At 40.3% G+C, this 26,630-nt stretch overlaps 1 protein-coding gene across 5 annotated transcripts in view; it reads right to left on the bottom strand.

Annotated features, from left to right (window-relative positions):
* whrna (whirlin a) overlaps positions 1-19,615 on the bottom strand; it is a 150,884-nt gene extending 131,269 nt beyond the window's left edge. For 2 of the 5 annotated variants that reach the window (XM_037752964.1, XM_037752963.1), the window contains exons 1-3: positions 19,005-19,613; positions 18,721-18,916; positions 16,932-17,755 (exon numbers count right to left, since the gene is read on the bottom strand). In XM_037752964.1, coding sequence (XP_037608892.1) covers positions 16,932-17,669 — 738 coding nt within the window. In that variant the 5' untranslated portion in view covers positions 17,670-17,755; positions 18,721-18,916; positions 19,005-19,613. Of the gene's footprint in view, positions 1-16,931; positions 17,784-18,720; positions 18,917-19,004 lie in introns of all 5 variants that reach the window. The other 3 variants (XM_037752962.1, XM_037752960.1, XM_037752961.1) reach the window with 3 other exon arrangements.
* Between the last annotated feature and the right edge of the window lie 7,015 nt (positions 19,616-26,630).

Raw genomic sequence — 26,630 nt, 5'->3', positions numbered from 1 at the left:
TAATTTTAAGAAAAAGAAACATTCAGGATTTGAGCCGCTGTCAAATGTCTGATGTACGTTTATTCCCCTATATTTATTTTAAATTCAGGTTTTCTTTTAATATCATAACTAAATCACTAAACACTGCAATACCCATAAGCCTCAGCCACTGTTTCTATATGGAAAAGAAGCCAATCTCAGGTGTGAATCCGAACTGGAGCAAAGTCAAAACCCTTTGTTTTGAATTAATCGCACGAAAAAACGGCACCAGTGAGTAAAGGCCTTTACTCTTGGAACTCTGGACCACTTTGCAAGTTACCTGCAGGTCAAATGTAATTCTTCCCAAGTGTGAAGACCTTTGTATGAATTCTGAACTGCTGCACTGAGTGATACACAACAAATTGAGTCTTGAGACTGAAAACTGCCTCAATAAAGCAGACATGTTGACTGTACTCACAGCAAGGTGATAACTCTCTCTCTTCTTAAATTATTTAAACTCAGGAACACTGGTCAGGCTCTGCTGCTGATCATGCACCTCCAGCAGATAAGACTTACATGTTGAATGCCCATTATGTGTGTCACTTTTGCTTGGAATCAACACTTTATCAAATAATTGCATGCATCACATAAAAAATGTGCAACCCACCATGACAGAGCTCAAGCTGACTCTTGCCGTTTTCTTCACACCTCCTCCTCACATTCTCAACTCCTCTCTTTTATTACTCCTCAGGTTTTTTTGCATCTCTTTCCTGGTGTTGAAAGAGTGGCAGACAGCAGATGGTATGGAGGAAGGAGGTGTGTGTGTGTGTGTGTCGGCAGGAGATAAGTAAGGTAAGGCAGCTCCACGGTGTCAGATGACCGGCAGGGCTCCTCTCCGGTTGTCCCAAACATAAAAGAGACATCTGGGCTGGCTAACGGATCACCGTTGCTCCTCGCTATGTGTGTTGCGAAGGATATAATGTAATCTGACAGGAGATTTAGTTTTCTGCTGGTGGTCGCCATCTCAATATAATAGTGATTAAAACTAGTCCATTATAAAGATCTTAACTACAACTGTGTGATTTACACAACCCTGTTGCTCTCCTCTGAGGACTCCCGGTGTTTTTATTCTGATAACTCACACATCAGAGGACTTCAATACCTCGTCAGGAAGTCCTTTTCTCAGGAGGAGATTATTTAAATCGTCCCCCTCTTGTGCTTACGTAACTCTATTAAATCCCTCTTCTTCCTCCTCCTTCAGTAGAGCAATCATTGAATGGCTGCTTGCGTCAGGCAGTGAAGGAGAATTTGCCTGAATTCAGAGTGTGTAAGTCTCTACTAGATCAACAGAACTTACAAACTGCAGAGGAAACCACAGAGCTTCAATCGCAGCGGCTCCTACAATAACCAAGCCTGTTAAAGCTGGCGTAGACAGTATATTTTTGGCATCATTGGGCGAAAAATTCCATAAAAACCTTTCAGCATATTGCAATTCAAGTGTTCTGAGAGAAAACTAGACTCCTGCACCTCCATATGGCTCTGTTTTCAAACTTTGGAAATTCTAGCCCGTGACGGGAGACATTGGCCAGTCACAGGTCATTTCAGAGAGAGAGAGCGTTCCTATTGGCTTTTCTAGAAATACAGGTCTGCGTGCACGTTCCTTTGATGAAAGCCTGATTCAACAGCAGAACATCCTGCAGGAAAAGTTGCTATTCCAGCATTGGCAACAACTGCCTGCACTGCAAAGCATCCCAAAAAAGGAAGACTTAGAACAGCATAAACTACAGGTTATGACCTTCTTTTAAAAATACAAAATGTGAAATTATCATTTATCTTATCAGTATCGGTAATGAGAAGGTAATTATCAGTTATTGATGTCGCCTGAAAAAATCTGTATCGTGCATTCCTACTTAAAAGACACTTTTCCTAGACCTGTTGTGACAACATTTTACTAATATGAGTTATTTTTTTATTTTCACATCCCAATAAGCGATATAGACAACAGGGTTAAACAGAACTTTTTAAAAAATCTGTCTGATCATTTGTGTTTCAGAGGCCCTGTAGAACGTTGGCCAAAACTTATAAGGTATAATCCAATTATAAGAAGTTTCTGTCACTCCAGAAAGTTCTCTGCATCTCTGAAACAACTCCTCTCTTTCGCCCTGTGAGTGGGATAATAATCACCACTGAGCTTGTGTGTGTGTGTGTATGTGGTAGCTATATACAGTACACATCTCTCCCTGTGCCCGGCTCATAATTCTACCTGTCAAGGAGCAACAGACAAAACCAAAGTAACAATGAACTTTCTAGATCCTCATTGATATTCAAAGCAGACCTCCTGTAGTCTCATGATTCCCACAATGGTTGAGACGGAGCCTCAGAGAAAAAATATCCAACAAGCTCAATTCAACCATGACTCAACCACAAGTCTGGAGGGCATCACTGAGACGCCTCCATCAGTCATCACTGACACAACTCCTCTTTAAAGAACATTTTACATTACAATCTCTACCACCTCTCAACAATGTCATGCTTTCATTGTCCTCATTCTTACACATTTCTACCTTTACATTATTTATTGCAAATACAAATTCAATAGTTTATCTCAGGTCAAGTTTATTTAGTTTACTATGTCAAGGTTTAGCCTGCTGGTACAGCATGGGCAATGTTATAACTACACAATATAACATATTACAAATTTACAGATTATGAAATTGGAATGTAACAACATAAATAACATATACCCAAAATGTGTGTTAGGCCTGAACAATAAGTATTTTCCTCAATTAAGATCTTTACAAACACAGAGCAGATGCATTAAAGTGACCACCTGCATAATGTAGTGCAGATCTAATGCAACAGCCCTGCAATAACTGTCCATGGAGCAGCAGCGTCATCATGCAGAAATCTAAGTCAGGTCAGATGGGAAAAAGGTTTTAGAAGGGCTTGGGAAAATAGCATTTTGACCATAGATATAAAACAGTTTATATCTATGATTTTGACACTAAAACATACATAATTTGACCAAAATTTGAATGTTTGTATTATAAATACATGAGGAACACCACTGTGAAGCTACAGAATGATATAAAAACCTCAAAAAACTCAAAAATAATGGACCCTTTGCTCAAGGGCACCACAAGGGCAGATTTTGAAGTACAGAAGTAGCATCCTTTTACTTTGTTCAATCAGAGTTTCCCAGCTGGTCCAACAATTCAATCTACTCTTCTGTACTATCAGCTGCTGTGGATGCATGATTTTGTCATAGTTCTACCAAATCAGTTGTTTACAAGTGAGTTCCAAAGCAAGGGTTAGCTGGCAGGAAATTTGGGGATTTGGAGAGTGACATTTTTGAAGGACTTTTTAAAATAAATGCTTCACATTACAGGTAAAATTTTGCACTAAACGTAAAAAACAAAAAGAATCACAATAAAGCAGCCACTAGCTTCAGCCACATAAGGAACACTGGAGCCTCAGCTGTGCACTGGAGAGCACCAAACACTGACTAAAAGGCATGAAATGTTACTCATCAACACTTGTCCATGGGAATTTGTTGACTGTCAGTCAAAACAAACTTGAAGGAATAAGCAGTGACAACAAAGCTCACCATACATTTGTACGGCCACTGGGAAAACTGTAGTAACTGCAAAGTCTTTGTGCCAGCTTCTTTCTTTATGCCGGTCCTGTTCAAAGAACATTTGTATTCTGGGAAATAATACATCAGGAAACCAATTCATGCAAAATAAACAATATGAGAACTAATTAGGTTATGTGTTGCAATGGAACTGAATGAACTGCTGTTTAAGTAACAGATGAATGAAATGCAAAAGTTCTTAAATTATACTGCCAAATTCCCTTGACTTATTATTCACACTGAAAATTGAGTATATTGCGTCACCGGCTCTTTGTTGTTGCTGGAGTCATAATTAAATATTTTATTTTAGAAATGACACATTCAGGGAATAAACGACTAAGCCTTGATACTTTTGCTGTTGTTTGTCTTTTCAGCACTGAAAATCAATTCTCATTAACAAGGCAAGTGTTATAAACAAGCCCAATATAATAAATAAACTCTGTTTGGCTACAGCAACAACTGCTGAAATTAAAAATAAAAAAAGTACTTATGTAACCCCACAAATCTTTTCAACATGGAAAAAATTGAGAGCCAGCCAAAGGTCCCTTTAAAAGGTATTGAGTACCGATACCTAGCCCTACTAGCTGTTGTATTAGACTTCAATAGCTTTTGATACGTGTACTGACACACTTATACGTACACACGTATTGTCAATTCAAACAACTTAATTTTCACATGAGGCGTGACTGTGGTCTCACCACAGACTTTAAATAACAAAATCTGATGTCTATAAAACTCACAGCACCCAAGGGACTAATAGAAAAAGTCATTTCCTGCCTGCAGACAGAAGTGAACAGAAATGGAGGGATTCAGCTCATTGACCGGATATTAATGACTGCTTCCGGTGATTTAGTGCTGCGGAGACCAGGTGATGGATTGGGGACACCTTTGCGGTGAACTGAAGCATTTGGCGGCTCCATTGTAAAGCAATTAGACCGTTACAATAGAGTCACTTTGGTAGCAAATCTGTCTAAGGGACCCCAGGTGGGCCAACCAGAGGAGGATAAAAACGCTGCTTTTAGATGGACATAAGGATGATATATTTGACACAAAAGGACAGGAAGGAGGAGAGATATTCCCCTTTCAGTGCCAGGAAAAGCTCACCGGGTGTGTTTATATGTGCATGTGTGAGCTTGCATTCAGGGACATGCAAACAACGAGTGGGTGAAAGCATCTTCTGTCTGGACAACTGAAGGTGAGTGTGTGGGTCTACATTAAAAACAAAGGTATTCTAGAGGGATAAGCTGGATGAAACAACAACAAGTGTGAAATTATATCTTTAAAATGCTGCAAATGACATCATCTCCTGCCCTGACTGACTACATATTAATAAAAATAAGAACTCCTCAGTGTGTTTCCATCAGCTCCCACTCAGTCTTCACATCAACCCTCCAACGCCAGTAAACATTTCAATATTCATCAGTGGAGCATGCCACAACACAACGCCGGTCAGAATTGGCCTCCGCCCACTTAATTAAAGCAATTTATAAATATTTCACATGAGGATTACTGCAGGGAGGAATGAAACCAATATGCTCCACCAATCTCTGAGGTATTGAATTCACTGGAAGGGTTGGACAATATGGTTGAAATCACTATATTACTTTTTCAATATCAATATTTATCAAAATACGGCCAATGCGAGCAAAAATCAAATGTAAAATGATCAATCAGTTGACGCTCCATGCAGAAGAATCTTTATAGTTCATTGTTCGATCCATTCATCCCGTTGCTGCTTCCTTTCCCTCTGCCAACTCCTTATACTGCAGCCTACGCATCCAACCAGCACTCAATCTCTTCCACTCCTCCACTTTAGTAGTTACTACCTGAACTGAGAAAAACACTTTTAGATTCTTTTCTGTGAGAAAGAAATATGGTCTCAAATATAGAGGCGCTGAGGTGGGGAAGAATTACTTTTAGTCTAAAGCCTCTTTCACATACAGGTCCCAGTGAATTACTGGAATAACCTTTCAGGCACCGCTAGTGATTTTTACTTTTCACTAGGGCTGTCAATCGATTGAAAATAGTTAATCGCGATTAATCGCAAATAATCACACGTTTTACCTGTTCAAAATGTACCTTAAAGAGAGATTTGTCAAGTATTTAATACTCTTATCAACATGCGAGTGGGCAAATATGCTTGCTTTATGCAAATGTATGTATATATTTATTATTGGAAATCAATTAACAACACAAAACGATGACAAATATTGTCCAGAAGAACTCACAGGTTGGCGGTACAGACTTCCCTTAATATTGATCCCTGCTCCCATTCACACATGACCCCATGTAGGAAATGCTCCTGAACATTTCAGCGATAGACTTCATGTGTGAAAGGGACTTAAGTTTGGGTTAAATCTGTGGGTCATGGAGAATTAACACGTGTGTAAACATGTATTCACTGTGGGCTGGATAAATGTTTGTATATGGAAAGCCTCCAGCTGAGCTGTGTGAATATGGTAATTCTGAGAAGGCTCAACGTGTTATTTTAAACTACAGTAAACACGACAGAGAAAAGGAGGCATTGGGGTAAAGTGAAATGTATGAATTACTTTTAAAACTTTTGGCCGATGTGAGAACCGTCCAGCGTCTCACACCACAGGACTGGATCCGTGCAGCTGATGGAAAATGTCTTCTGTCCTTGAGGCAAAGAGTTCAAGCTGCCAAAAATTTATGAAGAATAAGCACTGACCCTCCAAAGTTCAGCCATGACTTGTTCATACTCATACATCCACTCAGTCAATGCTGGGAGCTGGCCAGTACAAGCCAGTAGCCAAAGAACTGTTGGCCAGTAAAGCAGAAGAGAGGTGCTAAGTGTTTTTGCTCAAGAGCACCACAAGGGTAGATTTTGAAGTACCATCCTTTTACTTTGTTCAATCAGAGTTTCCCAGTCGGGCCAACAATTCAATCTACTCTTCTGTACTATAAGCTGCTGTGGCTGAGGTGGGAGGAAATTTGGGGATTTTTGAGAGTGAGTGGTTTTTAATTTAAAATAATTTCATTTTGAAGGACTTTTTAAAATGAATGCTTCACATTACAAGTACAATTTTGCACTATATAAAAAAAAGAATCACAATAAAGCAGCCACTAGCTTCAGCCGCATAAGGAACACTGGAGCCTCAGCTGTGCACTGGAGAGCACCACACACTGACTAAAAGGCGTAAAATGTTACTCATCAACACTTGTCCATGGGAATTTGTCAGTCAAAACAAACTGGAAGGAATAAGCAGTGACAACAAAGCTCACCATACATTTGTACGGCCACTGGGAAAACTGTAGTAACTGCAAAGTCTTTGTGCCAGCTTCTTTCTTTATGCCGGTCCTGTTCAAAGAACATTTGTATTCTGGGAAATAATACATCAGGAAACCAATTCATGCAAAATAAACAATATGAGAACTAATTAGGCTATGTGCTGCAATGGAACTGAATGAACTGCTGTTTAAGTAACAGATGAATGAAATGCAAAAGTTCTTAAATTATACTGCCAAATTCCCTTGACTTATTATTCACACTGAAAAATTAGTATATTGCGTCACCGGCTCTTTGTTGTTGCTGGAGTCATAATTAAATCTTTTATTTTATAAATGACACTTTCAGGGAAAAACTGACTAAGCCTCGATTATTTTGCTGTTGTTTGTCTTTTCAGCACTGAAAATCAATTCTCATTAACACTGCCAGTGTTAAAAACAAGCCAAATATAATAAATAAACTCTGTTTGGCTACAGCAACAAGTGCTGAAATAAAAAAAAAAAAAAAAAAAAAAGGTTACTTATGTAACCCCACAAATCTTTTCAACATGGAAAAACTTAGAGCCAGCCAAAGGTCCCTTCATTTCATCATGAACACAGCCTGCAGCTCATACAGTACACGGCAATGAAATGTAGTCACTACAAGACAGAGGTGACATTTTCTAACAGTGACTGCATTCTCCTCGCCACTTAGAAGGTGCACCTTTCATACAAATCAGAGCAAGCGCACCATGTTTTGTATACACATGAATCATTTGCATGAGTGCACACACTCACCAATAAAAGAGTCACCTATTGTGATATAAAATGCCATCTGTACTAAATACTAAATGGAAGCATGGCATAAAGAGGACAAAACAACTTGTTTTGTTTTTCTAGTAAGCATTTTGTTTATCTAGGAAGGTTTGTTGAGTAAGCAGGCTTTTTTTTGCAAGCGATGCCCTCAGGGTTGGACATTTTTTTGTCAATTCAAAATGTGCCAGCCACTCAATAGATCACCATTCTTTTTTTGGCTGGTGAGTGAAGCAATCCTAGCAACGACTTGCATATTTTACTAGCATTTGGCTGGTGGCTGGTGCTAATTTTCCAACCCTGAATGCCCTCCTTCATAATCAGTGACACACATTACAGCAGGGAACTCGCCAGAATGCTGCAAATCCTCTCCTGTTTGCCACTTGATCAATCGAGGGTTAAGTATCTTGCTCAAGGGCATGCTAGCAGTAGTTTTTTCAGGGATGAAAATGAGGAGAAAAGACAAATTATTCACCAGCATGACATTTCTACTGTGGAGTTGCCAAAGCTTCAGGGCGCCTTAAGGCAACAATCAGCCTCATGTTTACAAGAGAGAGGCACTCTGAATTTCTTTGGTGACTAGGTATACAAATCTGCTACTCTGTGTTATTAAATATGGTATATACCAGCACAAGTAATCACAAGCCCAGAGGCCAAGCCTAGAGGCACTATACCTCATTTATTCCAGGCTACTCACCTTAATCAGCTATTGCAGTTCAGCGTGTCTTCACATTGCCAAGACCTTCATATGCACACGCTGCAGCTACCACACATGACAAGTGGTCTGAGCTCCAACCGCTGCCGGGTTTGGCGCAGAATCAGAGGCCAAAACTCAGTTCAACACAGCATATAATTTATAGAATATATTAAAAAAACAACTTCAATATAAGACAATCCTGATTATGAGATAACACCCCCCAACATCTGCTTTTTGTAAATAGATATTTGAAGATACAAAACTGGGGCTGTCAAAGTTAACACGATACTAACGTGTTAAGGTAAATTCATTTTAACGCCACTTATTTCTTTAAGGCATTAACATAACTTGCGATTTTTAGGTTGTAGCGGGCTCAGTTTTAAAGCTAATGAAAATACTGGTATCATATGAAACTAGACTAAAGTAAACCTAAGGAATCCATTGACCAACCATGTCATTCTAGCTTGTCAAGAAGGTGGCTAAATAACGCTCCAAACTTACGCTACATTTTGGCGAGGAAAAACTGACATGGCCATTTTCAAAGGGGTCCCTTGACCTCTGACTTCAAGATATGTGAATAAAAATGGGTTGTATGGATAAACATGAATCTCCCCTCTACAGACATGCCATCTTTATGATAATCACATGCAGTTTGGGGCATGTCATAGTCAAGTCAGCACACTGACAGCTGTGGTCGCCTGTTGGGTTTGAGTTTGCTATGTTATGATTTGAGCATATTTGTTATGCTAAATGAAGTACGTGTGAGGGTTTCTGGACCATATTTGTCATTGTTTTGTGTTGGTAATTGATTTCCATCAATATATACATACATTTGCATGAAGCAAGCATATTTGCCCACTCAATACTTGACAAATCTCCCTTTAATGTACATTTTGATCAGATAAAAAATGTGCGATTAATGGTGATTAACTATGGACAATCATGCAATTAATTGCGATTAAATATTTTTATTGACTGACAGCCCTATACAAAACACATTTAAGCCAGTCAAAGTCAATGTTTCCCTGAGATACTAAAAGAGAGCCCTCATCCTTGAATTGAAATAATAAATACTTCCATTAAGGCAGAATGGAAATCCTGCATTTGTGTATCTTGTCTGTCGTCACATACAGTATTCAGTACTGCCTCTGCATCCATTTTCTCTGCCTGTTTGCATTGTTCAGCTTCTATCCTCATCATGACATTCTGTGACAGCAGTAATTCTTGGCAGCTTGACAGATGATTCAGTCCCTGCTCTGTCTCAGCGGTAAAGACGTCAGGGGACGCTTTGACTCATTTTCACTCACTTCCTCTGTGGTATAGCCAAACGTGTTACACAAGCCGCCAGAAGCTCCCACAGGTTAAACTAGGCTAACTCTAACACTTCAATGAACATATAGTATGACTAACGTCATTTCCAGAAAAACAAAACCCATTGCCTTACAATCCAGCCAATGTGGTAACTCAGGAACACATTCTCTGTGTTTAAGCTTCAACATCCTGTTTCAAAAGGAATCACATCAAATTAAGGAAGCAAAGATGCCCCTGTATTGGGTCCTTATAGAAATGTCGGGGATATTTCTTTCAGTAAACTGCAAACGAACATGTCAAAACCACTGAATCAGCTCTCAAGTTTAACGAGATTTCTATCTGCCTCCCGACATCCAATCAACACACTGACCATTAGCAGTCTGCAGTGCTGCACTGGGCCGCTCAGCTCCCATTTCTCTGACTTGTGGCCAAGTCTTTGCATGTCAATGTGCCTGGCAGCTGCCCAGGTGTCGACCCAGTGAATTTAGACCGGCCATCTTTTTTATCCCCTCTCCCTCTGGTCCCCTTGCAGGGCGGTCAAAGCTCCAAAACACACCACACTACAGCATTTCTTGGAACAACTGCTGACAGGGTTCAAAACAAATTAAGAAAAAAAGGAAGGCAGGAAAACATGTCGACCTATCTCGTCTTGCTTTCTTTCTCTCTAGTTGTTTGTCTTCTATGCTGCCTTTGTTTCTCCCCCTCACATCCTCCTCAGACTTGAGACCAAGCAGGTTAAAAACTCAGAGAGACAGGCAGTCTGTGGCTGATGGCGAGACAAGACCGCTTGTCTCGACGTTGTTGTTACTCCAAACCAACACGATTTATGTCCCTTCTCCTATCCTGTCACATCTCCTGACTGTCCAGCACAGACGAGATGACAAAGAAAAGTCTAAATGCTGACAGGGTAGCTAACCTTGGCAGTGACTCTAGGGACCGGGGCCAAGGCAGGCTCTTAGGAAGAGGAGAGAGCTGGAGACAGAAGGTAATACAGCTGTAAGCCCTTGACTCGTCCCCAGGGGCAAACAACAATCTATTGCTTTCAGAGGCCATCCCTAAACTCATCAGGCAACACAGGTTTGCTAAAGTGGAGCGGATTAAGCCTAAGTAGAGGCATACAGCGGGGAGAAAACAGTGTGAATGAGTAATGTGCTGGAAACAAAATAAGTTGCAAAGACTTATTTAAAGCCAGCTTTGTTGTTTGTGTGGGAATAGTGATTTGTTATTTATGTGCGTGTGATGGTGGTAAAGCTAAGTGGCTGTCATATAACATTCTGGCTGAGCAAATGTGCAATGTTGTAACGGATACAAAACTAATCTACAGTTTTTCGAAATAATCAGATTGTGTTGTAGCTGCATTAATCCTTTTTTTGGTCTGTTTACGCATCACGTTTCTGTCCATCTGATGAACGCAAGTTTAATACTCAATCTTTTTTTCTGATTTGGTCTCTACCAACTCCTGAGAAAAATATCTGTCTCTTTAGCTGCTAGATGTTCCACTTTATCGATAACTAGTTGCTAGCTTTGTCTGTCTGCTGTTTGGTGGAAGTTAAAGGGGACATATCATGCTCATTTTCAGGTTCATACTTGTATTTTGGGTTTCTACTCGAACATGTTTACATGCTTTAATGTTCAAAAAACACATTATTTTTCTCATACTGTCTGTCTAAATATACCTGTATTCAACCCCTGTCTGAAACACTCCGTTTTAGGGCCTGTCTCTTTAAGCTCCCATCACCTTTGCAAAGGTAGTTCTCAAGCTGTGGGTGGTATATTCTAACGAGGCTGCATGTGACATAGGAAGGGGAACCAAATCTGAATGGCTTGATGAATCACATGTTTTCTGATCTTGGCAGCCCACAGAAAATTGACTGACTTGTCTTATTTCACAGTTTGTGGGTTGGTAGGCACTCCAAATAACGAAATTTATGTGCACAAGGACTGAAAAAGCGAGTTATTTATGACATGTCCCCTTTAAGTTGAGTGCAGTGGGTTTATCGGAGATGTTTGCTGAAAACAGCTGTTTCTTCTGATGGAAACATGGTTGATGAGAGTTGCTTTGTGAAGCAGCAGAGTTGGGTGATAACTCTCTTTGGGTTCATCTCTAGGACCATTTTCACATAACACACAAGTCTTTTGATTGCTCTTTCATATAAAAACACTGATTTGTGGAGCTTTGAATTTGGATACTCTGAGGGAGTTCAGTTTGCAGTGAGGAGACCAGATCAGATGTGCTGTCACAACTGCATTCATCAAGAGCGTCCAGACAGCAGCGTATTCAAAGGTGACATTTCATTCGTCAAATGTGCCAAAAGCATAAAGTCACTGAGCTGTTTTCAGGCGTGGCTGGTAGTTTGTTTGTAATGTGGCAGAAAAAATATATAGAATAAAAAATGCTGTCATGCGTTAATATGATTTTAGTAAGACATTATAATGAATTAGGGCTGTCAAAGTAAACATGATAATAACGCAAATTTGTTTTAACGTTACTAATTTCTTTAACGCATTAACGCAACTTACGATTTTTAGGATGTAGCGGGTTTAGTTTTAAAGGTAGAGTGAAGATGCTGGCATCAAATGAAACTAGTAGACCTAAGAAATCCATCGGTACCAACCATGTCATACTAGGTTTTTGACCTAACTTGACCTCTGACCTCAAGATATGTAATTGAAAATGGGTTCTCTGGGTACCCACGAGTCTCCCCTTTACAGACATGCCCACTTTGTAATAATCGCATGCAGTTTTGGGCAAGTCATAGTCAAGTCAGCACACTGTTTTCGCTGTTGGGCTTGAGTTTGCCATGTTATGATTTGAGCATATGTTTTATGCTAAATGCAGTACCTGTGAGGGTTTCTGGACAAGATATGTCATCGTCTTGTCTTGTTAATTGAGTTCCAGTAATAAATATATACATACATTTGCATAAAGCAAGTATATTTGCCCACTCCCACGTTAATAAGAGTAATCTCCATTAAAGGTACATTTTGAGCATATAAAACATGTGATAATTTGGATAATTATAAGGACAACCATGCGATTAATGTTGATTAAATATTTTAATATTATAATGCATTCAAAATGAACATATTCAAACATTTAACCATTGCAGAATTATTCCCAGTGTTGTGTTTTTTTGCCCGAGGACTGATTCAATGATTGATTAAATTCAGTTTTTAGGTAGTTCAAACAAGGAGTAAGTGCTTTTCGAATCAATCAACGGCTCAATAGTCTGTCTACAAATCCCTGAGGTGAAAAAAGGGTTGTATAACATGAAGGAAATTGATTAGCAGTAAACCTCTTCCTTAAATTTGGCAAAACTTTTCACACTATAGACCGCATCACATATCCTGCTTTTTCCGACATATCACTGAAAAAGGTGTGAAGAGTGAAATATTCGATATAACGATGTTATGATATCAGGTAGAAATATTACAGTCTCCACCAGAATAAAAATCATGTAGGTTTGTACAATGTTTGGCTGCACATCATGAGTTTGCAATGATAAACTCACTCTGGCAGAGTTTAAACGGTTAAAATGATTATGGTTCTAAAAGCCTGTAATAACATTTAGACTAAACCGCGGAGGCATTCAAATAACTAAAGTCAAGCATTAATGACCTCCAGGGAGATTTTATCTCGGAGAGGGCTTCTCTCCTGTTGGCTGGGTGCCTGCCCTGTCTTTCAGACTAATAACAGCAGTACAGGCCAAGCAGCAGTGGTAGCAGTATAACTAGTTACACATACCATAGTCATTATGGAGGGCTTAATAGTAGAAGGAGTAGCAGAGCATGAAATAAAGATTTGCTGACAGTAGAGATGTTTCCAGTCGCAAATTTGTATTCACATTGTGAAGTATCACATTAGAAACATTTATGGAAACGGCAAAATACGATAAAACTTCCTTAATTAGAAAAAAAAGTTTTACGCTCGCTTGAGGTGGTTTTTGACTTTGTCTAAAAGGAGTTGATGCGCTGAATGGGTTATGGAAACGAATAAATTCTGACATAGCGAACATTTAGATCACATAACTGATCGGCTGTTTCTGCTGCCGGCGTCTTCCCAGATATTATCATACGTGTGAATGTTTGTCTTCGTCTCTGGATTACATGAAACGTGGCTGATACTAGCTGACATGAAAGAATAATTAAAACTTGCCTAATTGAAACTAATTCCTTTAGACCTCTCCCTATTTTTTCCTCGTAGATGATTAAATGGCCAAGCCGACTTGTTTTGTTTCCGGTTCGCAACCCCTGTGCCAACTTCTGACCAAGTTTATTTACTCCAAACCCTGTTGATGGAAACACCCCTAATTCACATGTCTTTTTTTGCGACATTTCAAAGGTCTGCTTAAAATTCCCTTCACAATCGAATACAAACAGGACTAATGCCACAAGTGTGAATAAAAAAATGAAGGAACACTATTACAGAGAGATGTGTGTGACGCACAATTTTCACCGACCTTTGGTTTCACTCCCTCTTAGTCTCACAATCGACACAACTCACACTAGAAATGACGTGGTCCCTCTGAAAGAAACCAAGACAGTGAAACTCTTCACTTACTGTACAGAGACAGCAATCGATAGCCCTCACTCCACAGATGAGAGGCAACTTCGAATGTGGAGAGCATTGATTGGAAAAACATGGATGGTTAATTCTGCCATTAGTATTCTCTACAACGCAGTTTGAGATCACGTTCGATATGAGGTGCAGAGACGCTCTGCTGCAGTCTTTAGTCGGTGCAGATTTAGAGAAACTGCTAATACAAAATTAGGCCAATAACTTAATCGCTTCAACAAGCACCATCAATGGAAAACTATGTATTGACACATTGAGGTTATGCATCTTCCTCAGAGACACTTTGGCAGGGCAGATAAAGCACTTAAAGTTTTGTTTTACACCACAAAATATAACATTATGAAAATGCATTCATCCAAAAGATGGGGCCCGGGCTGTAAAGGCACAGTCGACCAGAGGATCTGTGCCGTAGTATAGGAGATAAACTTGTTTATCTATAAATGTATCAAGGACATTGACCCCGTGAAGCCTAATATTCTAAAGTACAACTAGTGAATGAAGGCTAAATCAGGGTACCATGTTCTCATCTCTTGGCATTAGTTAAAAGCCTATAGGTGCAGTTTTTGGATTTACTGAAGGTAAGAGCTTGCCTGGTGGCTGAGCCCCGCATAAAGTGAATTACAAAAAGTCCACATGAGAGGAGACGTGAGCATGGACAGCTTTTTCAAGATCGGTGAAGGTTAGAAAGGACTCAATTTGATCTACAGTATAATCCCTGGTTGTCAGAGGGAACAAAACGCTGACCTTTCAAACCACAGACATACAATCACTATTCTAAAAAGCAGTTTACAGATATCTGGCACATTTTTGTGGCTTTGTACAGGCAGTGTTGCTGCCTCTCTATTTTTTACTGAGAAATCACTCCTTTCTCAAAGTGACTGCAAGTCAGGGCCGTCTGAGTAGGTGGAAATCTCTTTTCTTTTTTTCCTTTAGTTTCCTAGTTAAACGTCTTATTGAGATTAAGATCTGTTTTTCAAGAGAGGCAGCATGAGAACATTGCTACAAGAATAGATTAAATACTAACATAAAAAGGTTAATATATGCTACAAGAGAGCAGGGGTGTAAATCACAAGTTTTATCATGATACGATATTATATTGATTCTCTGGACAACAATACGATATTTGCTGATATCACCAAGTCAGCCACGATATGATTTTGATTCAATTCAATTGAGGGGCCTGCGATTGATATGAGACAATATCATATACCCATTTAACACCATCGGTTACATTTATATTAACTCGCAGAAAGCAAATAAAATATGATTTGAAAAAGAATAAACATTAAGTGGGAATCTCAAAATAAAGGCGTATCTTAAAAGATATCGATATTTTTACTTTACATCGATGATATTGGATCACTGATCATTGAATCGATATATCAAGATTCCAGATCAATGTATCATTACATCCCCACAAGAGAGTATATGTAATATCCAGTTAGGATACTTTCACAGGTATAAAATATCTAAAATGAAGTCAAATAATAAGGATCAAAATCATTGACCATGAGTGTGATTTTCCAGTTGCTTTAAAATTGACTTGAACCTTGTTAAATACCTATAAATCCCTGTGACGGGAGTATATATAGCATGGGCAAATAGGCATGACAAGTGCAATCACAAAATCGATCAGAAAAGTATGGCTTAAGTATAAAGAGAAGAAAAGAGGCAAAAGAGAAAGAGAAGGAAAACGCTGAGATGAATTTTCAGCACCATGGACAGCTCACAGAGCTCATAAAACCAAGGACCTCACAAGGTCTCCATCTAAATCAATCTTCACTGTACACAAATCAGACATGCTCTTTTATCACCTAATTTGCTAATAGATGTGCTTTACACTCAGTGGCATTAACAATAGTGCACAGGGCTTAAATATAGCCCCAGCCTTTATTCTCGGTTTATAGCTTCAGAGCAGCACTGGGGCCAACATCCAGCTTCACACACACACACACTCCTCTATGGTTACCAGCTGCTTTGAGGGTGTCTAGTTACATGCATGCTTCCTAGAGGTACTACAGTTTACACACTACGTTGCAGTACGTTGCTTGCTGATACAACAAACAGCCGAAGCTGCTTGCAGAAATCAATTCCCCTCAACAAATCGAGGCTTGTTAGGTCCAAGAGGTCAATTTTAGACGCCGAGCTTAGTCCAAACACATGATTAATATGAAACAGGAGCTCATACACAGGAGATGTAGCCTTGGTTTTTAGAGGACAAGGCCAGTGCAAATAGTTCCCATGACGGTGACATTCGTGCCAGCTTGCTGAAATTGCTGCAGGCTACTAATTTACAGTATGTAAATGTAAATTGTATTGGTAAATGGTAAGTGGACTTGCATTTATATAGCGCTTTTCTAGTCTTCCGACCACTCAAAGCGCTTTACACTACATGTCCGCATTCACCCATTCACACACACATTCATACACTGATGGCAGAGGCTACTAAGGTGCCAACTTTGCCCATCAGGATCTAATCTAAATACTCATTCACACACCAATGGCTATGCCTTCGGGAGTAATTTGGGGTTAAGTGTCTTGCTCAAGGACACATAGATGTGTGACCCGGAGGATCAAACCACCAACCTTCCGATTGGTGGACAACCTGCTCTACCCTATGAGCCACAGCCGCCCACAATTTACTGAAAGAGTGAATGTGCTTTCAGTAAAAGCTGTGCAGGTTTTGGTGTATAGTGGGGAAAAAAACGACTTACCTTCACTGCTTCAGCATGAGTGACTTTGTCGAAGACTTTGTCGTTGACTTTCATGATCTGGTCGCCGATCCGGAGCCCCTCTTTCTCCGCCAGGCTCCCGGGCTCCACCAGGGACACGTAGATGCCGACCCCGTGCTCCGATCCGCCTCGGATGCTGAAACCCAGGCCCTCGTTGCTCTTGTGTCTCTTCATGGTGACCTGCCGGACCTCACCGGGCGGCTCGTGGACAAAGTTCCTCCCGAGCAGCGGCACCAGAGGAGCTGTCCCATCGCTGCTGGTGCTGAAGCTGTCCGGAGAGCCGCGCAGCGCCACCTGGAACTCGGGTGGCGAGAAGTGGCCCGGAGGAGTCGGGCTGGCGCTTGGGAAGTCACCCGATGGAGGTTCTGCGTTGCCATTACTTGTTGCTACTAAATCCGATTTTAAGTAGAGGCCCTCCGAGGTGTACTGCTCGAAAAGCAGCTGATCAGAGCGGGGGATCACCAGCCGCAGCATGGGCAGAAGTTGCCTCTTGCTGGGCGCGTTGAGGATGACGTTGAGTGTCTGCACCAGGTCGTACACGTTGCGTTTGGAGTGGTACACGTTGAGGCAGTGGATGAACTGCTCCCTCTCGTAGTCGTTGAGCAGCAGGTTGAGCGCGTTGTGCAGCTTCCTCACGTTGGCCGACAACGTCCGAGCGCTGGAGGCCACCGAGTTGGCCGAGGAGCTGAGCGACATGCGCTCCAGGTCGGTGCTGCTCATGCTGGGCCGGTGGGACTGACCGGGACCGCGGGTTAGAGAGCAGCAGTGGCGGCCGGCCAATAGAGGGCTCTAGGTCGCCGCCCTACCTGAGTCACACACAAAAAAACATTACTACTACTAATAATAAGAATAAGAATAATAATACAAATTGTCAATATTTGTGTTTTAAATATGGAATGCACCCAGTAATATGTGTAATTTGATTGTAATGACATTATATTTTGTATTAAAGGTCCCATATTATAAAAAAGTGAGATTTTCATGGTTTTTTAATTATAAAACAGGTTTAAGTGCTATATAAATACTGTGAAAGTACCGAAAAGCTCAATCCACAGGGAAATACACACAGCCCGTATTCAGAAACTCTGCATTTGAAACAAGCTGTCAGGTTTTCTGTCCATTTGTGATGTCACAAATGTACAATATTTAGATCCTTTACACAGATTTAAACGTAAACATTCTAAATGTGTCCCAGTTTATATCCTGTTGCAGTGTATGTGAATGACATCAGCTGACAGGAAGTACACATGGACCCAAGCTGTTGCCTAGCAACGCAATTCTGTTGCTATTTCGTCACAATTCCGTTGAAATGCACTAAAACGGAGCGTTTCAGACAGAGGATAAATACAGGTATATTCAGGCTGACAGTACGAAGAAAATAGAGGGTTTTTTTTAATTACAGCATGTTAACATGTTCTAGTAGAAACACAGAATACAAGTATGATCCTGAAAATGAGCAGAATAAGGGACCTTTAATAATCTCAATTTGTAAAGTAACTAAAGTTGTCAGATAAATGTAGTGGAGTAAAAAGTATTTCCCTCTGAGGTGTAGTTGAGTAGAAAGTATCAGAACATGGAAATACTCAAGTAAAGTACCTCAAAATTGTATTTAGCTTAAAGTACTTAGTTACATTCCACCACTGAGTACATTTTATACTGTTGTGTTTTTCCAAAGCATTCTTTACTCTTCCTGTTGGAATAAAATAATTGTTAGTTATTTAATTGCAATGTGTTTTTGATACCTTCACTTTTTTTTTGCATTAAATCATACCGGGATGTTTGCTGAAATTGATTGGATGTGGCACCACAGCCCCACCAAGAAAGATTTCCACCAGCCGCCACTGGAGAGCAGGCATTGCGGGCTGGAGCCCCGGGATTAGACCGGCGCTTTGCATCACGACCGCTTCAGGACGTGCACTCCGGTTACATCCATGCTGGTCTGGTTATGATGACCTGCTTATTACGCACTGGATAGAGGCAATGAAAAGGGGTGCAACAAATTAAGTCCCAAACTAATGCAAATTCACCAGCTGACACAAATTAATTAGCACTTACCATAATTTAGATATCAGTAATTGGATTCTGCAAAAAAACTTCACGTTGCAGAAGCGGTGCGTCACTTCACGACGCGGACGCGTAAACAAGCCGCGCGGCGAACTCGTGCCGCTGCGTTTTGGAGAGCTTAGCGACGAGACGCGTTAAGGACTTTCAGCGTCCTGCGTGTCATTAGCTGCGGTCTTATTTTTCCACGAGGTCAGGTGGCTCCTTCTCTGGTGTCCGCCTCACCAAACAGCCAACAAGCAGCTCCACAAGTAAGCGAGCACAGGCGGAATACACCAGAACTTAAAAAACGACTTGGCGCACACGAAAAGCTATTTTCCTCCACGAAAACAAAAGAAAATTAAAAAGTTCTTTTTGTCCTCCTGCTCCGAAATAGTTCCAAACGACGTCAAGTTCACAAAAAATACCTTCCCAGCAGTGTTTGTTGGTTATTTCTGTCTTGTTTTGTCCGTCCTGCTGCGGTGCTGAGGTGACCTGCTGCTGCTCGGTGTCTCTCCGTTACTACAGCGACAGAAGCGCAGACTGGCTGCTCTCTCTCGACTCTCTAACCGTCCCCTAACAGGAAGTGACGCAGCGCCTCGTCGCGTGGCTTACCAACAGCATGCGCTCGTGCTCTCCATGCTCGTGGCACTGAACAGGGACTTTAAATTAGATATTATAGTATAGCCTGCCTTTGGCTGTGCAGCTTGTTAGTTTGTTTTCTTGTGTTTTAAACAGTGGAGGCTGGTCCATAGAGGAAGAGGAGGTTGCTCCTCCTCTATGGACTATTTTTTTATTTTAAAAAATTTATTTATATTAATTTATTTTTTGAGGGGAAAGAGGGAGACCAAAATATTACAGTTTTTCTCAATTGTTTACACACAAATACTGGTACTTGACACACAATGACCACAACATGTAACTCATGCACCAACCCCCTGAACCAATTCTGCTAAACTACAAGCACAATTCCTGCTTTACACTCAAATTGCAGTTCTAAAACACACTTTTTTTCAAAACACTACACACAATTCTCTGCATTTGGCACAATTTTCATGAAGAAAATCTCATTTTCACAAGGAACACACTGTCATTCAAAATTCTAAAGCCAATTGCCCTACTATGCACACTGACTCATCACATGGGCAAACACCTGTCACACAGTGTTACAATTAGCAATCAGAGCTTTAGCATAAAAGGGCAAACATTGCTTGTGATGTGGATGAGGTGCTGTGGCCAGACCGAAACAGAAGAGAGGATGCAGCATAGTTTTTTTTACTGTAACTGTATACAGTAAATTCCTCTGTTGTTTTGTATGTAGACCACTGTATGTGCAACGTTGTGTTGGTTGGGATGTACACTGTGTACATTGTTTTTGTGGGGAAAATAAAATATATTTGTTACCGTGTATTTGTGTGTTCTGAGTATAAAAACAATATTCTAAAATATTTTACAACACACTTATGGATGTACTGTCTGTAGTAAGTGTAACACTGAACAAAAAAAAGGCCTAAATCATTATGATGAATGGAGAAGAAGTGTTTTCCATTCATCATAGTGTTTTACATTGAGCACATCAGTGTTCAACTGGTTCTTATAAATGTCTATTCATATGATGGTGTGTGTGTGTCATTTGAAAACAAAATACCATTTTGAGAAGAAATAACATTGTTTTGAATGTAAAGTTTCATTTTGCAGGAGAATTGAGGGGTTTTGCCCATTGTGTGTGTGTGTTTTTTGATTTGTGTGTAGAGTTCTGAGAGTATGAGGCATGCTTTCAGAAAATGTGTGTAAATAATCGAGAAAAACTGTAAAGGGACTATTTGTAACTTTCAGAAATGCTTGTTAACGGCGACGCCTGTGGCCGTTAAGTCAACGAAAGTCAGCGTCGGGCTCGAGCTTGCGCTCGCTCTAAATAGACATGAACGAGCATCGTTCAACACAGTGAGGCGACACACGTCAGCTAAAACCACAATATCACTCTATATTTCAGCTGCTTGGCAGTAATGTTAGCTGACCAGACGGAGGTCTCTCCATGAACATGATTTAGATCTGATCCTAGTGTTGGCTTTCGGAGGCTGAAGCAGGAAAAGCGAGTCGGTGCCAGGGCTGAAACAGGAAGAGAAACATTATCGCCTCCCGACTGCGCCCGGAGGGAGACACCGGCACCTGGTCGGAGACGATAACTTTTCTCGCTGCGGAGCACCGTCACTTCACAAGACACGGGAAACCTCTGTTGGTCTGGAGGAGCTGCAGCAGTTATTTCTGCACAAACGTCCACTGTACATTCACTAGATATTCTCAGAGCTAAACTAACTCTTCTGCAGTGTGGCGTGTGCGCACGTTCACGTCTAGAGAAGGAGCGAGACAGCGAGAACGCGCGCGGTGTGTGAGTGAAGGCAAGCAGGCAGAGGAGCAGAGACTCCAGCCACACGCGAGCGCGCATATGCAAATTAAGAAATCTTGTAAGCCATTGTTTTACTGCTTAGTTTTTCGTTTTACATAAGAAAGTAGAGATAATTAACATATGCAACTAGTGTTGTAATAATAATAATAATAATAATAATAATAATAATAATAATAATTTTATACTTGTCAAACTTAAGTGCAAAGTGCAAACAAACAATAATAAATACATAAATAATAATATAAAAATAAGGCCCCTATATGACATATAGGAACATGAGAGCACATATATCGAACAGCACTGAGCTCATACATAAAATGGAGGTGCAAGTGCAAAATAATAGAAATAACTAAATGAAATGACATGACACCGTGGGCAGGTTCTCCTGCTGTCCTCCCCAATTGTTTGAGTCACCAGCCGCCACTGGTTTTAAATCTGTATTTTTAAACCCACATGTATGTTCTATAAAAACAAAAGGTGAATTACATTTTCAAATGTTTTATGTTTTTTATTTCTTGCACTATTTCAACACTCAATTTAGCTACTCGCTTGTCTTTCTACATGCTTGCCCTAAACAATTCTGCATTCAAAGTTTGTTTAATGTTTTTCCACTATTGCTACTTAATGTAAACAAATTCATCAAAACTGTTTTGTTTGCTACGATAGTAGCTATATTATATATATATATATATATATACAGTATATATTTTATATGTATAATTTATTTAGAATTTACTTTATATGTTTACCGTTCATTTTATTGGTTTTGCTTTCTTATTATTTTTAACATGTTTGATATCTATCTCTGTCTATCTAAATCTGACTGTCACATTAGATCAGGGATTGTGGGACCTGCTAATTACTAGTTGACCACAGAGTGGCACCACTGAGAACTATGATGTTACTGTATATCACAAAAAAAAACACTATTACAATAACACTGAATGAGAACATTCTCCAGTCTTCCTCTAACAGGCACCAGAAGGTTTAACAAAGGTTTAAGGTTTAACAAACAGTCATCTGACGGTAGAGGTTAACCTCACCAAGTGGAAGAAAACGTGTTTTTAATGTTTACATTGATAGAATAAATACAATGAGCCTCAATGCGGTCTGAGAGTTGCAGCTTTTTTTAGCGCTTTGCATCTCAACTGAACTGAGATAACTGTCCATTTACTTTTTTGTGATAAATTCCTTCATTGCGTTTTTTTTGTAATCTTAAAGGGGACCTATTATGCTTATTTTCAGTTGCATATGTAGTTTGGGTTTCTACTAGAACATGTTTACATGTTTTATGTTCCAAAAAAGCTTTACTTTTCTCAAACCGGTCGTGCTGAAGCTTCTGTCTGAAACGCTACGTTTGAGCTCCTGCGGAGGCGAACTCGGTTGCCCGAGTGATCAATCACAAGTACAAAACGGTGACGATATCAACTCCAAATGAACTGTGCTCTGAGGTCACTGTGTTGACGAATGGCACTGTGTGGTTTTGGCAGAATTTCTAAGCTGAGCCTTCCTTAAAATCTGCTGCAGCTAAGAGCCAAATATTCCTTCTGCTTTATTAACCAGTAACTGAAGCGTTTTAAAGGCTGACCAGGGAAAACTGAGGGCTGTCCGCTCGCAGAAAAGAAACCATTGTGCAGTTTTAATTTGAAACTGCGACTAAGTGTGTGCCGGGTGATAGAATTAATAATGTCAAAGTAATTCACGATGCTGAAAATGGGCCGATGCACTTGGAAAATGAAAACTGACTTGGAAAATGGTCTTTGGAAATGAATCAGTAAGACAGAGAATACAGTGAATATCAGAGGAGCAATTGAGGTTAAAGCGGAGCTGAGTGAAATCACAGATGGAGTCAGCACTCTGCGTTCTGAAAGTGACACAGCACTTTCAGCAAAGCAGCAGCCCGGGAAACCGAGATAAAAATCAACAGCATCTGATAGCATATGCACGGTTTTCAGAGGAAGACGTTTATCACTTAATGATTTCCTTTTCAATCTTCCAAGCTCTGTCCTCAATGACGGTAGTTCATTTCAGTTTATGGTTTGATATTAGAGATTAGGGCTGCAACTGTTGAATACTCTCATCATCAATTAATCTGCTAATTGTTTTACAGATAATGGATGAAGCATCTCATCTTAATATATCATAATTTTTTTAATTAAGATTATATAAAATGAAGAAAATCCAATTAAGTGATTATCAAAATACTGCATTTGTTGATAAATCTTTCTGATAATTGACAAATTGAAGAATCATTGCGGTACCAGTAAATATAGACTCTATGATTTTGTTATAGGCTCCAACTTTGTTTCAGGCAGTTCAGAAGCAGTGTTTCTGTGTGGGAGAGTAACTCCCTTTGGTGTCGACTTTGGGCTTTGTAACTTTGCCATTTTACATGCACAAAAAAATATATAACACACTAAAGGAAAGGGAAAGAGCACAGTGAACTAACAGAAATTTTTAAGATTTGAGGATGCTATTGGACACGATAACAAGTTCAGGGAATGAGTATCTTTAGTATTGGACAGAAAGCAAACTATAATAATATAAAAAATCACAAGTAAGGACTAATTAATGTTGCCATTTCTCTTGTGAAAATACACATGTGTGGGCATATGAGGGCTTCCCTAGCTATATACCCCTTGTCTTTAGTCAGAAAATGTAATGTTAAATGATACAAAGACATTCAGGTAATAGTTTGCTCCCAACTTAGTGGCAACAGTTTGTGTTTGTCTCTTTCCTGTTTCAACACATGACAATGCCCCTGTGCACAAAGACAGGTCCATAAAGAAATGATTTTGGTGTGGAAGAACTTGACCTTGGCCTGCACAGAGTCCTGACCTCCACCCATCCAACACACACCTTCTATGAGACAGACCTCATCAGTGGTGGACCTCACTAATACTGTAATGGGAGCAAATCCCTGCAGGAGGTTCCAAAATATACATACAGAATGAGTGTAATGATAGAGAGGCCACATACTGTTTGTTTTGGTCATGTAGTGCAGTGATCACGCGGTCATGTGGAGAAAACAACATGAAAGTAAAACCCAATATGATGAGAGCTGTGGTTCTTTTTAAGATGATGACATTACAGCCTCTGTGGTTTATCTATGGGTTTATCTATTAAAATCTGCCTGTCACGGTTTACAACAAAAGGCCATTTATTACATTAAACATAGTTTTGAAATGGTCAATTCACCCCCTAAAAATATTCTCTCACTTCCCTTTGAGCCGGAGAATTACTTGCTTTTAACTATAGGCGCTTTCACAAGCCATAGTTTCTCATGGTCCCTCTGGCTAGTCTGAATCATAGTGAAATTGATACTTTTCGTTTGTTTTCTATTTAGTATGGTTTGGTTTCATGGTACACAAATTAACTAGCTGAGATTAGCTGAGCATAATCGCTCTACATATATTGAGCGTCGTCTTTTCTTGTAAAATGTTCGGTGTAATCGGTAACACCGGTGTTACATTATCTGTAACCGCTTATTGGGGGTGCTGGAGCAGATCCCAGCTGACATTGGGCGAAGGCGGGGTAGACCCTAGACAGGTCGCCAGACTATCAGAGAGCTAACACATAGAGACAGACAGCCATTCACACCTACGGGCAATTTAGAGTCATCAATTAACCTATAACCTGCATGTCTTTGAACTGTGGGAGCAAGCCAGAGAATCCAAAGAAAACCCACGCTAACACGGGGAGAACATGCAAACTCCACACAGAAGGGCCCCAAGCCTGATTCAAACTCCCTCTTGCTGTTACAGAGAGATAACCCTGAGAGATTGTGTTCAGCTCTGCTACTGAAAAAACGTTGATACAGCAAACATTTGTACAGTTTTGTCCGTGTGGCTGAGCAGACTTTGTGTACACGTGCGTGCACTTGTGTGTGTTTGTGTAACTGCGTGTGTGTACGTGTGTGAACATGATCAATGACAGTAATTAGAGGAGTTCACCAATGGGAAACATTGAGAAGCCAAACTGTATTATAATGTAGAGCGGTACGCGCTGCACAATGAGCTGAGCAGCAGAGAAGAGATACAGAAAGTTCACTGTGTGAGAAAGAAAGTGAATGACTGAGAGAGCAAAAAAAAAAGAGAGCCAACGAACACAATGGCTTCTCCGAGAACACACGCAGAGCTAATGATTTCTGCTATTATCACAGTTTTCAATTTGAACTGCAGAAGCTCTCAGCTGAACGCCCAGCGCTGCTATCCCAGGGACGGACGGAGATGGATTCTCTCTTGGCGGCAGGACAATTAATGTGTTAATGACGAGATGACCGCTGTGAGATTAACTACTGCATTATGATAACAGCTCTGTGTGTGACACTGTGTGTGTGAGTCAGACAGACAGAAATGCAGCTTCACTGTAAGCCTATGGCTACTCCCTTTAGCTGATCAGTGTGACCAGGGCACTTTGCCCCAGCACAAGAGTTCCCAAAATAAAGAAGGCTGCCGACTCACTAGTAAATTACCACATTTCATGGCTAACTAATCATTCTGAAGGCTTAACAAGGCTTAAATACTTAATTTAATAGGCTTAACTGCGTATGACTAAAAGCTCAAGAGTCATCAGTTTTCATCGAATGGAAGATAAATGGGCTCATAACAGGTGGGCATTAAAAACAAAAGCTATTTATGTTTAAAGCTGCACTAATACTGTAAATAGTTTTATATTCACAGCGGGTCAAACAACTGTGTGTAATGTGAAATGCTCATTGTGAACCCACAGAGAATGATCACCCAACTCTGCTCTCCTTTTAGCGTCTTTCAGCTTATTGTTTTGGTTTTACGGCCAACAGCAACAGTTTTTCCTTTTCATCGTTAAAGTGGATTGAAGAACTTCAGACTTTAAGGAGCAATATGTAGTACTGACAGTTAGCGTTTCAAATGGGTAACAGCAGTCCAAATTTAAAACATTGGAGCCGTGGCCCGTCCACTCCTCCGGTGTGACACTTTTTCACAATTTGACGGTTACCTTCTTGACACAACCGCATTAGCCTCTAGCCAGCAGTAGACAGAATCACTTCCCCGGCTGTGTTTCTCAAATACTCGCTGCCTGATATATGTATACCTGAACCATTTCATCTGAACTGTGTTAGGAAACAGCTCAGGTGTAATTTCACATCCTTTCAGGTGTTGACATGAGAAACTCCCATACACTTATAATCAGTTTTGGAAATAAACTTTTTTGTACGCCTGCCACCGTGTCTGGTGGATTCCAAAATCTAGCAG

The sequence above is a fragment of the Sebastes umbrosus genome, chromosome 19, assembly GCF_015220745.1.
Source record: "Sebastes umbrosus isolate fSebUmb1 chromosome 19, fSebUmb1.pri, whole genome shotgun sequence".
Taxonomy (NCBI): Eukaryota; Metazoa; Chordata; class Actinopteri; order Perciformes; family Sebastidae; genus Sebastes; species Sebastes umbrosus.
This window is presented reverse-complemented; position numbering and strand designations above follow the sequence as displayed.